The 21826-nt window shown below is 37.8% G+C and overlaps 4 protein-coding genes across 8 annotated transcripts in view; 2 read left to right on the top strand and 2 right to left on the bottom strand.

Annotated features, from left to right (window-relative positions):
• Positions 1 to 544: 544 nt before the first annotated feature.
• On the top strand, positions 545 to 6119 carry LOC111432392. The gene is made up of 7 exons (XM_023069254.1): positions 545 to 816; positions 2549 to 2650; positions 2740 to 2790; positions 2906 to 2957; positions 3066 to 3124; positions 5473 to 5518; positions 5847 to 6119. Exons 1-7 carry the CDS (start codon positions 778 to 780, stop codon positions 5954 to 5956), a joined length of 459 nt encoding a protein of 152 aa, XP_022925022.1. The 5' UTR covers positions 545 to 777; the 3' UTR covers positions 5957 to 6119.
• Positions 6120 to 7551: 1432 nt separating this feature from the next.
• Positions 7552 to 10442, top strand: LOC111432301. Its single transcript, XM_023069114.1, has 7 exons — positions 7552 to 8436; positions 8525 to 8723; positions 8806 to 8882; positions 8982 to 9021; positions 9244 to 9298; positions 9391 to 9460; positions 9963 to 10442. The coding sequence occupies exons 1-7, from the start codon at positions 7906 to 7908 to the stop codon at positions 10143 to 10145; spliced, it is 1155 nt and encodes a 384-aa protein (XP_022924882.1). The 5' UTR covers positions 7552 to 7905; the 3' UTR covers positions 10146 to 10442.
• A 6655-nt stretch (positions 10443 to 17097) lies between these two features.
• LOC111432354 (late embryogenesis abundant protein 46) lies at positions 17098 to 18460 on the bottom strand. Its single transcript, XM_023069201.1, has 2 exons — positions 18331 to 18460; positions 17098 to 17744 (listed from the first exon to the last, which is right to left on the bottom strand). Exons 1-2 carry the CDS (start codon positions 18436 to 18438, stop codon positions 17337 to 17339), a joined length of 516 nt encoding a protein of 171 aa, XP_022924969.1. The 5' UTR covers positions 18439 to 18460; the 3' UTR covers positions 17098 to 17336.
• Positions 18461 to 20160: 1700 nt separating this feature from the next.
• LOC111432434 (macrophage migration inhibitory factor homolog) overlaps positions 20161 to 21826 on the bottom strand; it is a 19808-nt gene continuing 18142 nt past the window's right edge. For 4 of the 5 annotated variants that reach the window (XM_023069314.1, XM_023069313.1, XM_023069312.1 and 1 more), the window contains 3 exons: positions 20700 to 20900; positions 20545 to 20605; positions 20161 to 20374 (listed from right to left, as the gene is read on the bottom strand). In XM_023069314.1, the coding sequence (XP_022925082.1) occupies positions 20552 to 20605; positions 20700 to 20900 (255 nt within the window). In that variant the 3' untranslated portion in view covers positions 20161 to 20374; positions 20545 to 20551. The remainder of the gene's footprint in view (positions 20375 to 20544; positions 20606 to 20699; positions 20901 to 21826) is intronic. The other variant, XM_023069316.1, reaches the window with a different exon arrangement.

Below are 21826 nucleotides of genomic sequence, written 5' to 3'. Positions count from 1 at the left end.
CTTTTGACCAAAATTAAGTTCTGTAGCAAGTCGACAAATGGGTCAAACCCGACCTGTTGACTTTTTTGTTACCGTTTCAATTTCATAAAATTGCATTTTAAAACATTCATAAACATCGCAATCACGGTAACTTAGAACTAGTGTTGCAAATTTACATTTTAATAATTTTAAAATTTGTATTAAATCGTTCCCGGTTGGATTATCTAAAAATATCTACAAAATGTTAAAAATAACATTAACATACTTTATTTTTAAATTTTTTTTTTTTTTTTGTTACTGTCCTCTGTCTATCTTTTATAGATAATTTTTAAACTTTTGAAAATTCATCGAATCAATAATAATGATTTCATCCATATAATCTCGATAATAAAATGAGTTTATCATAATTTTTTAGATAAATTTAATTATAATTCTCAATAATATTTTATTTATACGGATGTTATTATAAAAGAAAAAAATATATATACATATATATATTTTGCAATTTGCATTATCTTCAAATAAAATAAATAAAAAACTAAAACCAGAAAAAGTCTTTATTTCTATTTTAATTTTTTTTTAATACGCTTCTAGAAATATTGAGCGACACCTTGCGGCGGCTATATATCTCCCTCGCGACACCGCCCGCGGCAGCCAGCACCGCTCGACGGCGACACACTCACGACGACAACTTCTGGGTTGCGACTTCGCTGCATCGGCAAGATCTGTAACTTCAAGACCTTTATGCGGTGATTGAGACCTACAGTGACTACCTGGTGCGCTAGCTCCCCTTGTGTGATGAACCACCAAGATCCCAAGTTGGTGGCAATGTTTTTGGTAAGAATCTAAGCGATTCAGGTGGTATAGATTCGTGATTAAACTATTATCAATGAGTTTTAATCTTGGAATATCATGTTTGTGATATGTTTGTATATGATTTACTGACCTCTTCTACTAATTTGAATATAGACTCGATGCATTAGCATGCTAAAGATTTGTGAGATTGAGTTAAAAGCATGGTGCTTCGAATGTTTGTAAAAGTTCATGCCATGTACGCTCATGCTTCATTTCTGTTTATGAGAAAACTGTGATAGTGTTGTTAATGTATTAAGGCTAAGGAAGTAAGACTTGTTAAGGTAGGTAGTAGGGCGCCTGGTAAACAGGATTGGTGATTGACATGTCTGAATCTATAAAGGTGAGTATTAGGGTTTTGAGTATAAATGGTCAAGGGTCAGTGCGTTGTGAGGTATTGAGCTAAATGTCATGGTTTTTGGTAGAAAGGGGCAAGGGCTAATTTGGCAAGGTTCGAATTGTGAGATCCCATATCGGTTGGGGAGGAGAACAAAACATTCTTTATAAGGGTGTGGAAACCTCTCCTTAGCAGACGCTTTTTAAAATCCTTGAGAGGAAGTCCGAAAGGGAAAACTCAAAGAGGACAATATCTGCTTGCGGTGGGCTTGGGCTGTTATACTTGGTATAAATAATTAAGGGCCAATGTGTTGGGAGGTGAAGAGCTATGTGTTGGAACATTAGAGATAACTGTTGGGGCCTTAGGTAGAAATGGTGGGCAAATGAGATAGAGAGAATGTGTGATTATGAAGCCAATAAGGTGTTGATGTACTTGGGTGTGTAATTATGTGAATTTTATTACTAGAGTTAGAACTAAAGGTTGATGGGGAAGGGAAGGAAAGGTTAAGAAATAATTGGAAATGGGAGTCTTTTATAGAGTTACATGAAGTCTTGAAAAATTTGTACTCATTCTTTTCGATTTTAGATGTTAAACATAATATTGTAGAGAGATACTATGTGAGATCTCACATCGGTTGGAGAGGGGAACGAAACATTCTTTATAAGGGTGTGAAAACCTCTCCCTAACAAACGCTTTTTAAAACCATGAGGCCGATGACGATACATAACGAGCCAAAGCACTAGCGGTGAGTTTGAGCTGTTACAAAATGGTATCAGAGCTAGACACCGAGCGGTGTGCCAGCGATGATACTAGGCCCTGAAGGGGGGTAGATTGTGAGATCCCACATCGGTTGGAGAGGGGAATGAAGCATTCTTTATAAGGGTGTGGAAACCTCTCCCTAGTAGACACGTTTTAAAACTGTGAGGCCGACGGCGATACGTAACGGGCCAAAGCGGATGATATCTACTAGCGGTGGGCTTGGGCTGTTACATACTATGATCATTGCCAAATAAAAGTAATTCAATTTTCGAGTTTTCTTTTAGAATATTACATTACATGTGAAAATGGAGATTCAACCTTACAACTTCATATATCAAAGTGAAGATGCCTTTAACTGTTGTTCTATAAAAGAAATCTAGTGTTGGGGAGAAAAGAATGTAGATAAGTGGATAAGTGAAGTAACATTGGGCCATTAATTATTGATGAACATAAAACTGGAATGAAAATTAATGCATAGTAGACAAGAAGTAAGAATTTGACCTTGACTATACTTCGTTATTTTCGATTTCCTGAATAGATACATAATACCTTAACCAAATGAGATAAGCTCAGGTTAACTTCTTTCTCGTAATTTATAATATGGAATAACTGTGTTATCAGGGAGATAGTGAAAGCGAGCAACAAGGAAAAGGCGATAGCAACCTCATTAGCAAGAGTAATATGAGATGTCAACACTGTGCGGGTCCTCTCTCGAAGGATATGGTCTTGTGCCTTCATTCTAAATTTACTTATATTTTCTTGAACTGCACCCGAGTCTCGCTTTAATCTGTATTTCCGTATGCATATTGCAGGAAACCAGTGCTTGGACAATTCCTCCTCTTATTAGGGATAGTTTCTCTATGGTATTATTCTTTTTTCAAACATCACCACGAACTCATTGTTTTCTATCATCTAGAAAATTGTAACTTGTCGTAATCTTGTTCGCTTTCCTGTTGGAATGTTTTGGACATCTCTTAGATTGGCTCTGCTGTTGGTGGTACTGCCAGTGCTTTTTATGGATTTAATCATGGTAATATACCCCTCGCCTTTCGATAAATCCAACAAATACAATACGAGTTGTTATGTTCGTCATTTTCTTGTATCAAGTAATAGCTCATATTTTTTAATGTCAACGCAGTGATGCCGGTTGTCCAGAGATCAGTGAAAGGGCCTATGTGGTTGCATTTTCTTATTGGTGTAAGTACCTTATTGCTTTCCCTTGTTATAATTATGAACTGTTCCAAAATCTATTTCCAGGTACTTTTGATTCTTTGATTTCTAGTCTTTCTTTTGATGTGATAGAAGATTTAGTAGTTTGTACAATATTAGCTAATAGCAACATTGCTGAGGTTTCTTCCAAATTTCTGAAAGGTCTTAGGAACACATTCTGAAAATTAAGATTGTCAATCATGCTATTCACCAAAAATCTTATACTTTTGTTGTCCATTAGCATAAACCTATTTGTGTGATCCCACGTCGGTTGGAGAGGGGAACAAAACATTTCTTATAAGGGTGTGAAACCTCTCCCTAGTAGACGCGTTAAAAAACATTGAGGGGAAGCCTGGAAAGGGAAGCCCAAAGAGGATAATATCTGCTAGCGGTGGGTTTGGGTTGTTATAAATGGTATCAGAGCTAGACACTGGGCGCTGACCCTGGGCCCTCAAGGGGGTGGATTGTGAGATCTCATATTGGTTGGAGAGGGAACGAAACATTTCTTATAAGGGTGTGAAACCTCTCCTTAGTAGACACGTTAAAAAACATTGAGGGGAAGCCTAGAAGGGAAAGCCCAAAGAGGACAATATCTGCTAGCGGTGGGTTTGGGTTGTTACAAATGATATCAGAGCTAGGCTCCGGGCACTGTCCAGCAAGGACGCTGGGCCCTCAAGGGGGTGGATTGTGAGATCTCATATTGGTTGGAGAGGGAACGAAACATTTCTTACAAGGATGTGAAAACCTCTCCCTAGTAGACGTGTTTTAAAACTGTGAGGCTGACGACGATACGTAATGGGCTAAAACGGACAATATCTGCTGTGGAAAATAAATACCTTAAAAACATCTAAAGGGAACGTGTAACTGCTTCTACCAACCATGGTGGTCACTAGAGACTACAACATTGTTAGGTTCTTGAGTGAAATCTTTGTCGATGGTTTTGCAAAATTTTGATATGCCACCGATCAAGTTTACACGCACTAAAGAATGAAATGACCGAAAGTGGCCCAAAACATGGAGGCCTAATTATAGTTAGAAAAGGGAGTTGCGTGATCATTCCTTTTGATGGGAGTTGCGTGATCATTCCTTTTGATGGGAGTTGCTTTGGCTTGGTTTTGATGGGAGATTGATGGACATCATTGAAGGGCTTGGTCTATATATAAAGCTGGAAGATTGTAATAGTCCAAGTCCATCGCTAGTCGATATTGTCCTCTTTGAGTTTTTCCTTCTATGCTTCCCTTCACGGTTTTGAAACGCGTTCACTGGGAGAGGTTTCTATACTCTTATGAGGAATGCTTCGTTCCCCCTCTCCAGCTGATGTGAGATTTCACAATCCACCCTCCTCTAGAGGCCCAACGTCCTTGTTGGCACACCGCTTGGTGTCTGACTTTGATACCATTTGTAACAGTCCAAGCCTACCGCTAGCAGATATTGTCTTCTTTGGGCTTTTCCTTCCGGGCTTCCCTTCAAGGTTTTAAAATGCGTCTACTAGGGAGAAGTTTCCACATCCTTATAAGGAATGTTTCGTTCCCCTCTCCAACCGAAATGTTCTTGGTGAAAAGGACGGTGAAAAGGAGGGTCTTTTGGTGTGGATCAATGGCCTTCCTGACCCTTCTCTTGTTAATGAGTTTCCTGATGTCCTAATGGCTCCTTAGCCAAGCTAGAAAAGCATCTAACAAACTCTATTAAGATTCATGAAGGAATGTGCGCATTTTTTCAATAGCTGTGGAGGAGTGTCTTAAATAGAATAGAATGTTCATATTTCTCTATCATTGGGTTGCCTCTTAGGAAGCATATTTTTTATCCTGAACATGATTGTCACTTTTCATCTAGGAGGAAAATACATGATGTTCAAAGAAACCTTCGAACTCTTGCATCGTACCCATACGCATATTTGCTAGCTATGTTTTTTCGCCTTACGAGTTCATGATCTTTGAAAACTCTCCAAAGCCATCTAGGAAAGAAAGCCAATTCGAAGAAGACTGACACTTCTAAATGGTACTGTGAGATCTCACATTGGTTGGAGAGGGGAATGAAGCATTCCTTCTAAGGGTGTGGAAACCTCTCCCTAACAGACGCATTTTAAATTTGTGAGGTTGACGGCAATACGTAATGGGCCAAAACAGACAATATCTACTAGCGGTGGGCTTTGGCTGTTACAGTTCTAGAATAATGCTCTCAATAGATAGCTAACGACGAAACCAAATTTGCTCGAGAAAATTAAACAGTGATGAATGGGTCTTAAGACGAAAATTTAATGTTCTAGTTCTCTCTCGAGTGGAAACATTATACCTCATTAGAGTTAATGATTACTGCAAATTTTGTCTCACTTGCAGGCTCCTCCTGTGATTGTGTTTTCTTCAGCTTGTGCAGGAATGGCAGGTTAGTTCTTTTATCCTTGTTTAATAACTGGAGCTGTTCTGTTCTTTCTGCAAAAATGCTTCATAGAAATGCAAACACAATTGCTTTACCTTGTTAGGATGAGTAGCAATGATATGCAATGCCATTTTGTTAGCTTTGGAAACATGAACACATTTTGAGTATCAACTACTGCACTGAAATTGGGTTAAAATACCATATTCATCTTTGTGCTTCGAGCATCGAATGCATCGATCGAACTTTCAAATGTCTAAATTTAGTCGTAAAACGGGTCTGTGAAAGATGGTTTTAGGTACCAAAGTTGAGTTGATATTAAATGAATGCTTTACAGGTGGGGCTGTTCCAGCTTTGGCCCAACTTTTTTCATCATCTTATCATTCAGCCATGTCTCCTTCAAAAGATGACAAGACTCACGATTCAAGATCATCTTCTACCATGTAATTCAATATCAACTTTTTTTTCTTCATCTTATCATTCAGCCATGTCTTTTCAATCTTACCCTTCTAGAATATATCAATATCATATCAAAGTACGTATATTAGTGATATATCGTTCGCATATCAACAATTAAAGTATATAGAAGACGAACACTTATCTTATAAGAGATGAAACTTCAAGTTGAAGTTCGGTATATCATTGTATTAATTTGAGGTAAAGCACAAGAGTATTGTGAGATCCCATATCGGTTGGAGAGGGAAACGAAATATTGCTTATAAGCGTGTGGAAACCTCTCCTTAGCAGACACGTTTTAAAACATTGAGGGGAAGCCCAGAAGGGAAAGCTCAAAGAGGACAATATTTGTTAGCGGTCGTTACATGTATCATTTTAGCATTATATCATGTTAATCAATGTTCATTTTAGGTAAAACGTGGAATATTTCAAGTATATTAGATATCAAATAGCATTTTTAACTTTGTGGAAATCTTTTATATTATAACGATTTGATTTTTTTTAGCACTAATCAATAGAGGCGTTGCTTAAAAACAATGAATAAAACCAATTCAAGTTAATTAAAAACATCTCTTTGAGTTTAGCTATCAAGGAATTGATACAACTCCGACCCAAGGTGTTTAGTTATGAGTAGTCTCCTCACTCTCTCAATATAAAATATCTTTTTATTAGGTCATAACTAAAATTTAGGTATCTTTAGCTCGAGATTTTATCAGCTCGAGATTTTATCTTCTTCAAATATGCCTCGTCTATTTTATCCAAACCCCATTACGAAGATCATGAGTTGTCTCCTCACTCTCCTGATACAAAATATCCTCTTATTAGGTCATACCTAAAATTCAAGTATCCCCAGCTCGAGATTCTGTCTTCTTCAAATATGATTCTTCGATTTTACTCAAACCCCATTATGAAAATCATGAGTTAGTCCTCATTCTCCCGATACAAAACAATCTCTTACTAGGTCATACCTAAAACTCAAGTATCCATAACTCGAGATCCTATCTTCTTCACATATGCTTCTTCGATTTTACCCAAACTCCATTATGAAGATCATCAATTGTCTCCCAACTCTTAGAGTACAGAATAGTCTTTTATTAGGTCATACTAAAACTCAGGTATCCCTAGCTCGAGATTATATCTTCTTCAAACATGCTTCTTCGCTTTTACCCAAATCCCATTACAAAGATCACGAGTTGTCTCCTCATTCTCACGATACAAAATAGCCTCTTTTATAGTCATACCTAAAACTCAAGTATCCCTAGCTCGAGATTCTGCCTTCTTCAAACTCTTATAGTCAAGTCCTCCAAATTATATATATATAACATATAACATTTTCTATCATGCTCCCAAAATTAAATCAGGTAAAATTTAGTTCAAACTCCAACCAAGAACAAAACAAACAAAACAAGTTTATATATTTGAGAGATTAAAAAAAAATGGTAGAAAAAAAAAACAATATTAAATGCAAACTTAAAGTCTTTCTAAATTACTCATATTTTAAAAATAATAAAAAAAATAAGAATAATAATTTAAATGAGTTGACAAAAAAAAAAAAAAACAATATTTTTTATTACAAATTCCCATGAAAGTGGTATGAAGCAACATGAAAATAGCTTCCGGATCTAAGCGACGATTCATTCCAATTTGTTCTTCAATTCTGTGTTCTAGCTCTCTTTCGTTTTTGTTTGTGCGGATTTATCGATTCCTCCTTCTTCGCTCCCATCCCAAATTCCTCGAATACTCTCTGTTCCCATTCCCTGTTATTCATCATATCTTACGCATCAAGTCTTCGCGAATAAGGAATTATATGCCATGCGTTGATGTTATTTATGCTCTTTATCTGTATCTCCTTTTTCCTCCCCTCTTAATTCTCTGTTTGGAAGCCCGGATTGTTGAGCAGAAACGGAGATTTTGAGGTTGTTTCATCGGAAATCTTGTAAATGAACGATTACGGAATCGATTCGATGCAAGAAATTCAACAAAGCCATGGAATGGTTGCTGATTGTTTTCAGAATTTCGGGGCACAGCAGCCATGGAGGATGGGAGCTTGTGTTCCGTTACCAGCCATGGACGAGGTTGAATCGTTAGAACAGCAAGATTTTGGTTCGTCTAAATCGAGTTCGACTATCATCAATCTGTTCGAATCTCCTGCTTCGGCGTTCTTCGCGACGGAGCAATGCATGGGGATACCTCCGATTGAGTTTCGGACTGGTTCGTCGTCTTTCGATCGGCCTTCCGATTCGATTTCAGCCATTTTTCAATCCTCCGGCGAGAATCTCTCTCTCGACTTGACGGAGAAGAGTGGCGCAGATTCTGAATTCAGAAACACCTTGCAATCGGTTGTGAAATCTCAACTCTGTAAGAGGAGATTCGATGGCTTTCCGAAGAGTTTTTCCAGTGACCACAAGGTGTTTGATGATTGTTCTCACTCAGTTGAGAAGCACTATTCAGTTCCTTTCAAAGACCAAGGAGTACGCAATTTCTACTCTCCATCTGATGATAATTTTCCATTCTCTTTATCATCTTTTATGAATCTATTTCTCTTGTTTGATAATTCAGGACTGTTATAATCCAAGTTTCTGTTCTTCACAAGAGAAGATCTCTCCAAGATTCTCCTGCTTGGGTGCTTCTGTGGGCTATGGAAGCTCTTCTTCTTCCTTCAATGGAAATGGATTCACCACCAAAACAAGAATCAGATGGACGCAAGTCCTCCATGAGAAGTTTGTTGACTGCGTTAATCGTCTTGGTGGTGCTGAGAGTAAGTAACAACATTAAAGCTGATTTTCATGGAGCTTTCTTGAATTGTCATTTTCAGAGCTGATTTGTTGTTAGTGTTACAGAGGCAACGCCAAAAGCAATTTTGAAGCTGATGGATTCAGAGGGATTGACCATATTCCATGTGAAGAGCCATTTGCAGGTACCAAAATGAAGAAATCTGTAGAACAGTTTTGAATGATTTGAACGTGGTTTTTGCCCCATAAGTACTGATTTCTGTGTTCATATTTTTGCTTTGTAGAAATATCGGATAGCAAAATACATGCCAGAATCTGCAGAAAGTATAGATTTCCATAGTGAAAAACCATTAATTTCAATACTCTGTTCTGTTTGTTCTTGAAGCTTTGAGTCTGGACTCATCAACAATGAATTCTTTCCTGGAAAAACTCCCATTTTGTGTTGTTGACATGTCCAGAAGAAGCCAATTTTTTTAGTTTTTCTTAAAAAAAATGTAGCCAGTTTTTGAATGAAGATCACTTCAACAATAATGTTTTGAAATGCAGGGAAATCTGATAGAAGGAACAGCATGATTGAAGTTGCCCAACTGGATATGAAAACGTTAGCTTCTTGTAACCCATATGGATATTATATTAAGATGTTGAAATGTATGTTGGAAAGTGCTAATGGAAGTGAATGATGTTGTGTAACAGTGCCTTGCAAATTAAAGATGCTCTCCAACTGCAGCTAGATGTTCAGAGGCGTCTTCATGATCAACTCGAGGTAATATACACTTTTTTTCCTCCTTCGAGTGCACGTTGAAAGATTCAAATAAAATGGCTAAATTTACAAGTGTAGTCTCTGAACTTTTAAATTCGTGTTCGATAAACTATGAACTATAGACATTGTCTTGGGTCTTTAAATTCTTTATTATTGTCTGATGATTCGAAACTTTCAATTTTGTGTTCCATGATCAACTCGAGTTAATATATAGACATTTGTACCTCCGGCGAGTGCACGTTGAAAGAATCAGATAAAATGGATGAATTACAAGTTTAGTCTTGAAACTTTTAAACGATAAGCTTTGAGCTATAGACCTTGTCTTGGGTCTTTAACTAAATCTTCGATTATTGTCTAATGATTCAGAACTTTCAATTTAGATTAAGAATTTTTTAGTTAATCATTTGATCGAAATTTGAATTCGCTTTGCAATCGACAGGACACACAGAAAACAAGAATTCCTGGCTGTAAATTTTCTGTGAGCCTTATTTTGTTGTTCTTACAGATTCAGAGGAAGCTACAGCTGCAAATTGAAGAACAAGGGAAGCAGCTCAAGATGATGTTTGACCAACAACAGGAAACAAACAAATGCTTCTTCAGAACCAATGGCTTCAACAACTCCGACGACCCGCCGTTCCCGACACCCGAAAGCATCCGAAACGCTCAGTTCCCATCAAAGATAAGTTAGCTCCTAAGAGCCAGCCACCAACACTTCCGGTATATAACCACTCATTTTGGGTTCACCATCTTCTTTCTTTCGAACATCATACGATGAACACTGCAGATTGAGTCCTGTTGAAACCAGAACATAAAAGGGTAAAGAAATTACAGAGTAGTGTGGGATATAGAAAGCTTTTGAGAAGTTGAATTCAAGAAACCAGCAATGGTTTTTGTTTATGTTAATTGTCAGTTCCAAGTTGTGAAAAGTATTGTACCAACAGAAATGATGTGATTTCATGCTTGAAATTTCTTCTTCTCTTAATGTTTTGTCTAAGATTTTAAAAGTTGACTATGCACAAATTAGCTATAGAATAAGTTAATTGTGACGCCAAAACCAAGTCGATGACTCTGGACAATGAGTAGGTTGCAGTCAAGAATATATTTAAATGAGAGTGATTCTGAAGATGTAAACTTAAGGAGAATAACGAGATGGTCCTCCATATTTTAGTGGCAACATGATCACAACTATGTATTTGAAAATTTGGTGATATGGTCATAAAGGACAACGATGACACGGCTGCGATAGGCCAACGAAATAAAGGTTACAAAAGGCAGGTCTCGAAATCTATCATGTTTTCATTTTCCAACTCCCAAGTGTAAGGTCACTCACTAGATATTTCTAATACTCAACCTATTTCAAAATATTTTTTTTTTCAGACATCGTAGACAACAAACTGATTTTAAAGGTTTCTTGTGAGATCTCACGTCGATTAGGGAGAGAAACAAATGTCAGCGAGGACGTTGAGCCCCGAATAATGGAACATTCTTTATAAGAGTGTGGAAACCTCTCCCTAGAGAGAAAGCCCAAAGAGGATAATATCGGCTAGCGGTGGGTTTGAGCTGTTACAAGTTTATAGCATATCTGCCGTAACAACCATTAACCTGAACACATACAAATCTTAAAAATCGATCGACGAATATCGTTTTAGTTATAGCACGGAGGCAAACGAATAGCCAACGCTTGGTCTTTTGAAGAATCGAAGAGCCAAGAACAACAAAACGGCAACATACAGCCAGCAAATATATGGATCAAAAGAAACAAACAAAGTGATATAGAACCCAAAATTCCAAATAGAATATGCATTTTAAAAAGAGGTGTGTTATGCTATGTTCTTGGGAAGTTGATATTAAATCAATAAATAAATGTCAACTTTTATAACCAAATCTTTGCCATCTATCTCTTATTAACAATTTTAATTATTTTTCATTTAAATTTGTCCCAAAGGGATAAGAGTTGGAAGCCAACAAACCCTTTTTAGAAGCATTATGAGTGGCAAAGATTCTTGACCTTTACCTCCTTGGCTTTTCTAATTTGGTATAGATTCCGATCGATATTGATTTCACGAATATTAACTAATTAAAGTATTAACGTACGATTAATTTGAAATGTTTCTTGGTTCGTTGGCTCTGGGCGTCTCCTCCGTCAAAGTTTCTCCTACATATTTTGCTTTGTGATTCTTCTTCTTTGTGCGAGGTCGTGTCACCTCTTTGTGCTTGACGTCTTTTACTTCGAAAGAGTAGCGTTTCATGTTACTGACGTGGACAACAGGGCTAGTCTGCACCCATGGGAGCAAATGGATCCTATACGATGCCTTTCTGATCTTGTGAATAACTTCGACTGGTCCATAGTATTTTCTCACCAGTCTTCGATTCTTGTTGCTTTGACCTCGGAGTTGATATGACCTCGAGTTTTTTTTTAAAAAAAAGTTTTGATAATCATCATCCAACAACACCTCCCCTTAATCGAGGCTGACTCATTTTCATTTTGGAGTTCTTTGTTCGACATTTGAGGATTAACCAATCTATTGGCACAACTAAGTTTAGGGCATGACTCCGATACCATGTTAGATGAACACGATTCTCAACAGGCTTCACACCAATGGGGATAGTATTCTTTGATTATAAACCCATGATTATTCCCTAAATTAGCGAACGTGGGACTTTCATCATCCAACACATCTTATTGTATGTCAGCCACATACATTCCAAACTACACAGATAACGTGAATAGTTCTAAACTTTAAATGAAAGAATCAAAATTATTACTAAAGGATTAAATCATGAATTACAAGACCACGCCTTTCATATTAACCTGTCTACACATCATTAATACACATCTTGAAGCCATAACTCGTGATCGTTTAGAGCTCATCTTCCATCGATAGGTATTTCCAACGCGTCGACCACACGTCCAAGCATAGCCTTTCCCGATCTATTTGTTTAACAAAATTTGATATAAGGATAATAAGAACAAAGATAGAACCAAAACTTGAATATTTAATTATAAAGAACCAAATTGGAAAATTATAAAGAAAATGAGACGAATTTGGTAAGGATCTAGGTTCTTCTCTAGATTATTTACATCATTTTGGCCGCCTCCATTCATTTTTTTATTGGATCATGTTCTTAAACAATGTATCATTTTATAAACTAGATTCAAAAAAAGTTGAGATAAGACCAACTTTCTTTATATATATATATATATATTTCAAAATACTAAAAAAAGAAATCATTTTAATACTTAGATAGCTACAAAATTCCGTTGGTGAGTGATAAGATCTGTATTAATTTAAAATTGGCGATAGAGATGTCCATGTTACCTACGGGATTAGGGTTTCGTAGGGATCTATCTCGAACAGAGAGAGGATTCCTCATTTAGACGGAGAATGTAGAGGGAGTGGAGAAATTTTTTTTTCCCGTCAAATAAATAGGGCCCGGGACAGAATCAGATTCCTCGTCTCCGTTCCCGCCAAATTCTCCACCCCACTTAATATAAATATATTTTCAACACATATTAAAAATACATACGTGTTTTTTGGCTATATTAAAAAAATGAGTTAGTTAATTTTGAGGCTCCGATGATAATGTTTAAACTAAATACGATGTTGTAGGTTTTTTTAATTGGTAGGCTATCTTATAATATTAAAATTTGAATTTTTAGAAATTAATTAAACCTGAGCATGTTTATGAAATATATTAATTTATTAAAATTTTGTACCATTTTTTAATAAAGATTATATTGAAAAATCAAAACTTTAAAATAACTATTTTTTAAAAATTGAACCGATAAAAATTACCTATGAAGAATCTCCTCTTATGATCCTGTATAAATAAATGAAAATTTTCACAGAAATGGAGAATAAATAGGTGGCAGGGACGAGGACAAAAAAGACTTCCCTGTTCCTATCCCGAGCCGTGTATATCTCTAGCTAAGTGGTAACGCAAGCAAACAGACAAGTGAAAAGACAAAGCTTAGGTATGTCGACAAAAGTTGAGGAAGACATGGAACATGGTTCTTATCCCAATTTCCAAGTGAGTTTACACGACAAAAGTCAATAGATTGGACTTTGCTACTTCACTTATTTTACAAGCATTGTCCCTATCATCCAAACCACACCAATTACCAATTTAGGCTCACCAAACTTCTCAATTTTTTTCTTAATTTGGGGGTAATTTTGTCTTTGTTTGTAAGGAGAAAACGATATGTTTATACGGGTCGATGATGATTTTTGGGTAGGAGGTTGCCTTATTCTTTCTCGAGCACTAGTCCACGAAGGGCGAGAAAAAGGAAGTGGAGAAAATACATGTGGGAGAGGGTTGCTTACTTGTAACACTCTTCAACATTTAAGTCAGATTAGAGATTCGAATCTAGAGTTGAGCTAATAAATTTTTTGTACGTTGCAATAATGGAAAAATGGTGCATGTTGGATTTATTGAATCTACTATTCATATAAGATTACAGTTTAAATTGGGCAGGATATATAGCAGCTAATTTTTCATACATCTCGAGCTGTCTATCAAAAAGATACTTTGAAGGCTCCAAGATCGAGGTATCATTAGCCGAAGAAAATCCTTGCCAACATTACGGAGACATTGTAAATTAGTCTGCGGGTATTGCAATCAATCTTATATCCTACTACAGGCGCTGTGAAAACATTAGCCTTAGAAATACATATTTAATTGAATCTTCAAGTGTGCTTTAAATAAAGACCGACTATATATGTTACCGGGGAGATTTTATCTTTCAATTTGAATTCTTATCACTAGTCTTTCGAGTTTCGACACTTCAAATTTCCTGTATTAATATCGGTTGAGAGTGTGCTTTCACTAAACAAAACTTTATTTCAAAAAGGGTTTTCGTGCATAGCATACACACATTTCAATGAATCATATCGAGTTTGGTGCTCAATGAGTCATCGATACTCACTCATTCTCATCGACGTGACTGCAACACACATCATTAGTGACATCCATTTGTTGTATTCGATGAGTAACAATTTGATTGTTTAGGATTCTATGCCAACTTGAGCAGATACATATTAGTTTATTAGGAATCACGAACCTCTGCAATGCATATCTATTCATAGACCCACACATGATGTCTCTATCCTGATGAATGCATCTCGACAATATACCAGGAACTCAGTTCTAAAGACGGGGGCAAGCCACGGGCCTTAGTGGCGGCGACGAGATTTTTTCCCATAAGCAACACCCATGTTTTGATCGCAAGGTGAATTGTGAAGTCTCACATCAGTTAGAGGGAAACGAAGCATCCCTTATACGGGTGTGGAAACCTCTCCCACTAGCAGACACATTTTAAAACCTTAAGGGGACGCTCAGTAGGGAAAGCCCAACGTAGACAATATCTATTAACGGTGGACTTAGATTGTTACGCTCCAACTCGAAAAACTCCTCATCTAGACAAAAGAAAAAGTTCAATAAAGTTATCAAAAGCTCATGGCGGCTCAGCATAACAATATAACTTTTATCATACTAGTGCTTCAAAAGATCTCAGCAGGTGTGTGGAACAAGAGCCCAGAGTTGAATTTGGATATACCTTTTGATCCAGATATAGACGAGACGAGTTGTAGGATGATCGTTGAGGTTGTGAGGGCTCTCAACGACATGAATAGTTCAATATGCTTATCAACGTATATACGTCTCTATGCTCTATGACTTAATTTATTTAACCAAAAAGACTTGAAACTGTTGAGAATTGTTGGGAGAGAGTCCCACATTGGCTAATTTAGGGAATTATTATGAGTTTATAACTAAGGAACACAATCTCTGTTGGTACGAGATCTTTTGGGCTTCCCCAAAACAAAGTGATGAGAGTTTATGCTCAAAGTTAACAATATCATACCATTATGGGGAGTCGTGATTCCCAACATGGTTTAGAGTCATGCCCTTAACTTAGCCATGCCAATGTCAAACAAAGAAGTTTGAGCCTCAAAATTTAGTCAAAAGTGACTCAAGTGTCAAATAAATAGTGTAATTTCTTTGAGAACTCCAAAGAAGGAGTTGAGCCTCGATTAAGGAGAGGCTGTTCGAGGGCTCCATAGGCGGAAGGAGTCCCACATTGGCAAATTTAGGAAATGATCATGGAAAAGGGTGTCGGTACCCCTCCTTACTCCTAATTGAATCACCGAAAAGAAAGATGCACACATCTTATTAGTATAGATAGTGCATTAGTTCATTTAGGTACCCTCCTTTACTCATGTGTCATATAGTTTCAAGTCGATCGTACTCAAATTTTTAGCTCTTATGATTGCGTCGATTCATTCATGTATCTCTTTCAACCTGAGAATGGAAAGAGTACTTTTCCTTATTTAATGGAAAAGAAAATTCCCTACGAGAAAAGGCCAAATTTAAACCATAACCATTCTTTATTTTGTTCTTCTATGTTCCTTCATTAATAAAATGGGTTTATATAGGATTGAAAAGAATAAAGAGACCTCCCCTATTCTAAGGTTAGAAAATAATCCAACAACAAAATCTTTCTCAATAAGATTGGAATATGTCTTTTATCTTTTACTCTCTTTTTTAATGATTTAAAGGGTAATAGTTGATGTTACGTCAGGCAAAGAAGTGGTTGATACGAACTACCTTCATGAAAATTCAAAAAAGTGTTTATAAAACTTGTTTGATAACGGTTTGATTTTTAGTCTTATCACCGTTTCTCACAATAATTGATACGTCGAATAGTAGAGTCAAAATAAATTGATACTCTCACTTTAATTTGTAAAAACAGTGAAACCATGTCGAATCGTATAACCAAAGAATGAGCTTCTTTATTACAGTATCTCGTCTCGCCCTTACTAAGGACATCGTCTCCCTTATTAAAGAAAGTGTCGGTACGCCCTTAATAAGGGCATCGTCTCTCTTAGTAAGGAGTGTCGAGACGCCCTTAATAAGGACATCGCCTACCTCGAGACGCCCTTGATAAGGACATCGCCTCCCTTAGTAAGGAGTGTCGAGACGCCCTTAATAAGGACATCGCCTACCTCGAGACGCCCTTGATAAGGACATCGTCTCCCTTAGTAAGGAGTGTCGAGACGCCCTTAATAAGGACATCGCCTACCTCGAGACGCCATTGATAAGGACATCGTCTCCCTTAGTAAGGAGTGTCGAGACACCCTTAATAAGATCATTGTCTGTCACGAGACGTCCTTAATAAGACATCGTCTCCTTAGTAAGAAGTGTCGAGACACCCTTAATAAGGTCATTGTCTACCTTAAGACGCCCTTGATAAGGGATATCGTCTCTCTTAGTATATTACCTTGAGATTCCCTTTGTAAGGACATTGTCTCCTTTACTAAGGAATGTCGAAATGCCCTTAATAAGGATATTGTCTACCTGGTGACGCCCTTAATAAAGATATCGCCTCCCTGTTGACACACCCTTAATAAGAACACGGTCTCTTAATCTCTTAATGACAAAAGTGCGGAACATCATTACCCCTGATAAGGACATCATTTTCCTTAATAAGGAGTGTCGAAACGCCTTCAATAAAAACATTATTGGTGTCTGGCACGTGTTTTGAGCGGCGACAAGACACTATGCTTTCAGCTTTCGGGCTTATTCGCGACTTTGTTGCTCAAATTGAGTCAACCAAGCTCAAATGATTATAATAGGAAGAATGAACCAAGCATCCAAACCATACCCTAATTGCATACATACTAAGTTTATTCATCACTCTACAAATCACTTAAAGAGTGGACACCATAAAACCATACAAATTACAAACAAAACAATCCAAACCATAAACAACCATACATAACATAACAACCCTAAAACCAAACACAAACTCGTTGGACTTCAACCTTAAAACAACACGAAGCCCACTTATTATTGTACCAAACCCAACAAACTTCCCATCTTAACTATACCCGCCGCCGGTGCTGTAACGAGTTGCATCGCCGCCGCCGCCGACATTGGGGTTGTGGGCTGTCGTTGTCCTCCCAGTGCCAGTCTGGTGTCCGATCGGATGTGTCCCCACCACACCCTCCGTTACTTGGCCGGTCGGTTGCCCAGTTCCGTGTCCAGGCACGGCTGACATCTGCTGGGTCCCGGTGGTGTAGCCCTGAGCTCCGGTGGTTGAGTACGTCGCTGTCCCATGAGTTGTCGGGTGCATCCCGTGAGTGGCCGTCGCAGTTGTAGCCTGTTTCATGGCGGCGTTGTGTTCACGCGCCTCCTGTTTGTGGAGCTCCGCCTCATGAATTTTCGCCTGTTTCTTCTCTTCTGCGATCTCTTTGGCTAAAGGGTCACGCGCCGTCACTTTCTCCATCTATATAATCAGTAAAAAAAAGCATTATTCAATCAGTTTTATCTATTAAAAAAAAAAAAATTGGTTAGGAATAACAACACTCCACTATAGTAGAATATTGTTTACTTTGAGCATAAGTTATCGTAGCTTTCATTCGATCATTTGAAATTTCCCACGAGACCTCGTACCAATAAAGATAGCATTTCTCACTAATAAATTTATGATCTTCCACCGATATGAGTGGAAGGAAGTACACGATAGAGCCTCCCTTGAGGTCTACGTAGCCCTCGAATAGCCTCTTTTAATCGAGGCTCGACTCGTTTTGTTGGAGTCCTCGAACAAAATACACCATTTATTCGACACGAGTCACTTTTAGATACCTTTGAGGCTAGCAATTTCTTTATTTTCGACCCTTGAAGATTCTATTGACATGGCTCGAATAAACATGAACAAATATGAATAACGACTCCCCACAATCGAAGATATTATCCACTTTGAGTATAATCTCTCGTAGATTTACTTTAAATTTCTTCAAAATGTCTCGTATCAATAGAGATAATATTCGTGACTTATAAACACATTTGAAAGGGATAAGCTCAAACTATACCTTCTCTTGCACGGTGGCTTTGGTCTTATCCATGCCAGCCTTCGCCGAGGCTGCGACATTGGCAGCCGATTCCTTCATGGATTCCATTGCGTTCTTTCCTGATTGCATTTTTGAAGTTCTTCTTTGAATGCTCAAAGCTGCTCAATCTCGTATCTTATAATGCATTTTTATGTGAAGTATGGAAGCGACACGTGGAAGTGAGATTACACGTGGCAGTGGATTGGAGGCTGTTGGGTTACTGCGTGACACGTGGTGCTACGTGTCAGGATGTGAGGGATGTGATGAGGCAGTTTTGGAAGGTTTAAGAAGCGTACCTGTCTTTGCCTACCATTGGATTCTTTTGTCTCAAACATTTATTAAAATATTGATGTGGGTGTAGATATGAGTCACCATTTTAGTAAATGTGTGCACAAATTTGCTCCAAACTTGTCTTTCTTCGAGGTTTTGAAATTCGGCCTAATTATAAGCTTTAGAGAGGTAGAAATTTATCCTCTGATCTTGAGGATGTTTGGAGCAACTTACTCATCAGATTTGAAAGTTAGAAACTCCAAGTTCGTTTTCTAGACGATATATCGGACCAAACTTGTCTCTATTTATGGCTTCAAAGGTCGTCCTTGAGTATTTGTCATGATTTTTGGACCGTAACTCGAACCCTGAAGATCGTCCTTGAGTATTTGTCATAATGTTTGGACCATAACTCAAACAAATCATTCCCCTTTTCGACTTTAGAGAGGTAGAAATCAAAAGTTCGCCGCTTGTTCTTTTGTTCACGAAATTTGGACCAAAACTGGATAAACTAGTTTTCGTTCAAGGTTTAAAAAGTCCACAGCATAAAAATATCTCTTGAAGAGTTTGTTACAGTGTTTTGACAAAACCTCGAACAATTTGTTCCTTGAAGTAGAAATTTTGGAGTTTGTCCTGAGATTTTAACCAAAATTGGACCAAACTCGTCTCAAATCAATGTTTGGTGGGTTCTATATTTCAATGATAATGTTTGGAAAGTTCATAACACAATGTTTGTGGGTTCTGGGTTCTATATTTCAATGATAATGAAGTAACTTTGGCTCATGCATTGAAATGAAATAACATGCAAATTAGTTACTATAACGGCCCAAATCCACCGCTAGCAGATATTATTCTTTTTGAGCTTTCCCTTTCGAGCTTTCCAGCAAGACTTTAAAACGTGTCTGCTAGGAAAATTTTCCACACCATTATAAATGGTGGTTTGTTCTCCTCCCCAACCAACGTGGGACATCACAATCCACTCCCCTTTGGGGCCCAACGTCCTCGCTGGCACTCTTTTCTTCCTCTAATCAACGTGGGATCGCCCCCAAATCCACCTCCTTTGGGGCCCAATGTCCTTATTGGCACACCACCTCGTGTCTACCCCCCTTCGGAAAACAACGAGAAGGCTGGCACATCGTGCGGTGTTTGGCTCTGATACCATTTGTAACGGCCCAAATCCACCGCTAGTAGATATTGTCCTCTTTGGGCTTTCCCTTTCGAGCTTCTCCTCAAGGCTTTAAAACGTCAAATAGGGGAAGGTTTCCACACCCTTACAAATGGTGGTTTGTTCTCCTCCCCAACCAATATGGTACATCGAAGTTACCCTCTCTACCTACTCAAATATCGACAAAAAGGTCGAGATCTAAATATTGTGAAATATCGATGTTGAACACCATTAACATATAAAAATGTCGATGGAAGCATAATTCACCTGCAGGATGAAACTTTTTTAAGTGCTTACAAAACAAACACTAAAACTTATCACCCTTAAACAAGATATCAATGAATAATCTGGAGGTATTCCTAGCAAGCCCACCAACAAGATCATAGCAAGAGCTGTATGCATTAAAATCTTCCCATGATCACGATTCATAACCATAAGTCAATCCAGACAATAGTCGATAAAGTACGAAGTGTTTGCAATACCAAATTCTTATACATCTCGGCACATAAAAGTTGTGAAGTTCTAAGACATACTACAGATGCAGCTCATAGTAGACATTTAGAAAGTGGAGCCATTCCATCCGAAGTTCGACCCCTGCAGCAGCCAAAAGAAAGAGGCAAATATCAGGACAATTCCTGGGTTTTAGCATAAGACATTAGACGAAGCCACTGTGAAAATCGTGTCTATGAGTGATACGAATGCCTGCTAAAAAACCAATAGGAGTTGTGCTTTATTTGTTTCAAATAGAAAAAGATAATAGTTACATGATCTCTAGTTCTGGTGTAAAGCATGTAAACACTGTGCATATTCTTGACTCTGATGGGCCTAAACAAAAATAAGAAATGCAATGAGAAGTGACTACATGCATGCAAATAACCCATCCATCTTTCGGACAGCTTAAAAAGTTGGAATGGCTTGCCTTGGTGTCGTAAAATTTGAGGAAGAATCTCGACTTGGGCACGGATAACTTCGTCTCAAGAATTGCAGAAACTGCAGCACTCAGTTTTTTGTTGACATCAGGATTCAGACCCCCGATGGACACCAACTCGCCATATGCTGCTGGCTGCTCGCTACCACCAAATGACATGGGTACTGATCCCTTCAGCACAACCATCACATACTGCTTCCAGCAAGATGATCAAGTTAACACATAGGAAAGAACTTGACAAAATCCAATTTATTGGCAAATAAGCACACAATTTCCGTAAACATCGGCAACAAATCTCATAACTAGACTCACGCAGAACTTAATAACAGGCTGAATTGGCTAAGAAAACAATGTCTGGGATGAATAAAGAGAAGAAAGTACTCTAATGTACTAACTTAAAATTTACTGTCACAAAAAAAGCTAAGACCTTCACTGCAATCAAAGGGGAAAAAACACTATTTCATTCCATGGTGTTTCTTAAGACAAGGAAATCAAACTCCAGTGGATCTAAGAGAAGGTTGCTTGTTTCTGCGGCCCTTGCTTCCCTCCTTTCTCCTCTCCTTGTTATACAAGGCAAACATTTAAAAGAAGGTCAAAGTCTTTACTTGGCAGGTGCTTCATAGGGTGTTAATACTGTGGATTGGATTCGAAGACCTACATCCTTTGCCCCAAGACCACAGTGCCATATCCCCTGCAACTAGACATCTAAGGATCTAGGTCATCTGTTGTGGCAGTGCTAATTTCCTAGTCTAATTTGGAATTGAGGATTTTAGGGATGAGCTTGGCTCATAACGGAGACTATTGTCATATGATGGAGGGAGGTGCTGGTCCATTCACCCTTTAGGAAGGAGGCGAGCACCCTTTGGAGGGCTGCTTTTACGGGGTATCTAGCTACAAAGGAAATAACAGGATCCGACAGAGAGATTCAGGTAGGGGATTTGATACAAAACTAGGTTTAACGTCTCACTTTGGATGTTTGTATCTAACGATTATTTCAATTGTTCATTAGGTCTTATCTTAGTAGATTATTGCCCTTTCTCAGTTTAGTCTGCGTCCTTTGAAGGCTAGCTTTTTTTTTTTTTTTTTTTTTTTTTTTTTTTTTTTTTTTTTTTTTTTTT

This window comes from Cucurbita moschata, unplaced genomic scaffold (assembly GCF_002738365.1).
Source record: "Cucurbita moschata cultivar Rifu unplaced genomic scaffold, Cmos_1.0 Cmo_Scf00038, whole genome shotgun sequence".
NCBI lineage: Eukaryota > Viridiplantae > Streptophyta > Magnoliopsida > Cucurbitales > Cucurbitaceae > Cucurbita > Cucurbita moschata.
Note: the sequence above shows the minus strand (reverse complement) of the source record. Positions and strands in the feature narration are given on the sequence as shown.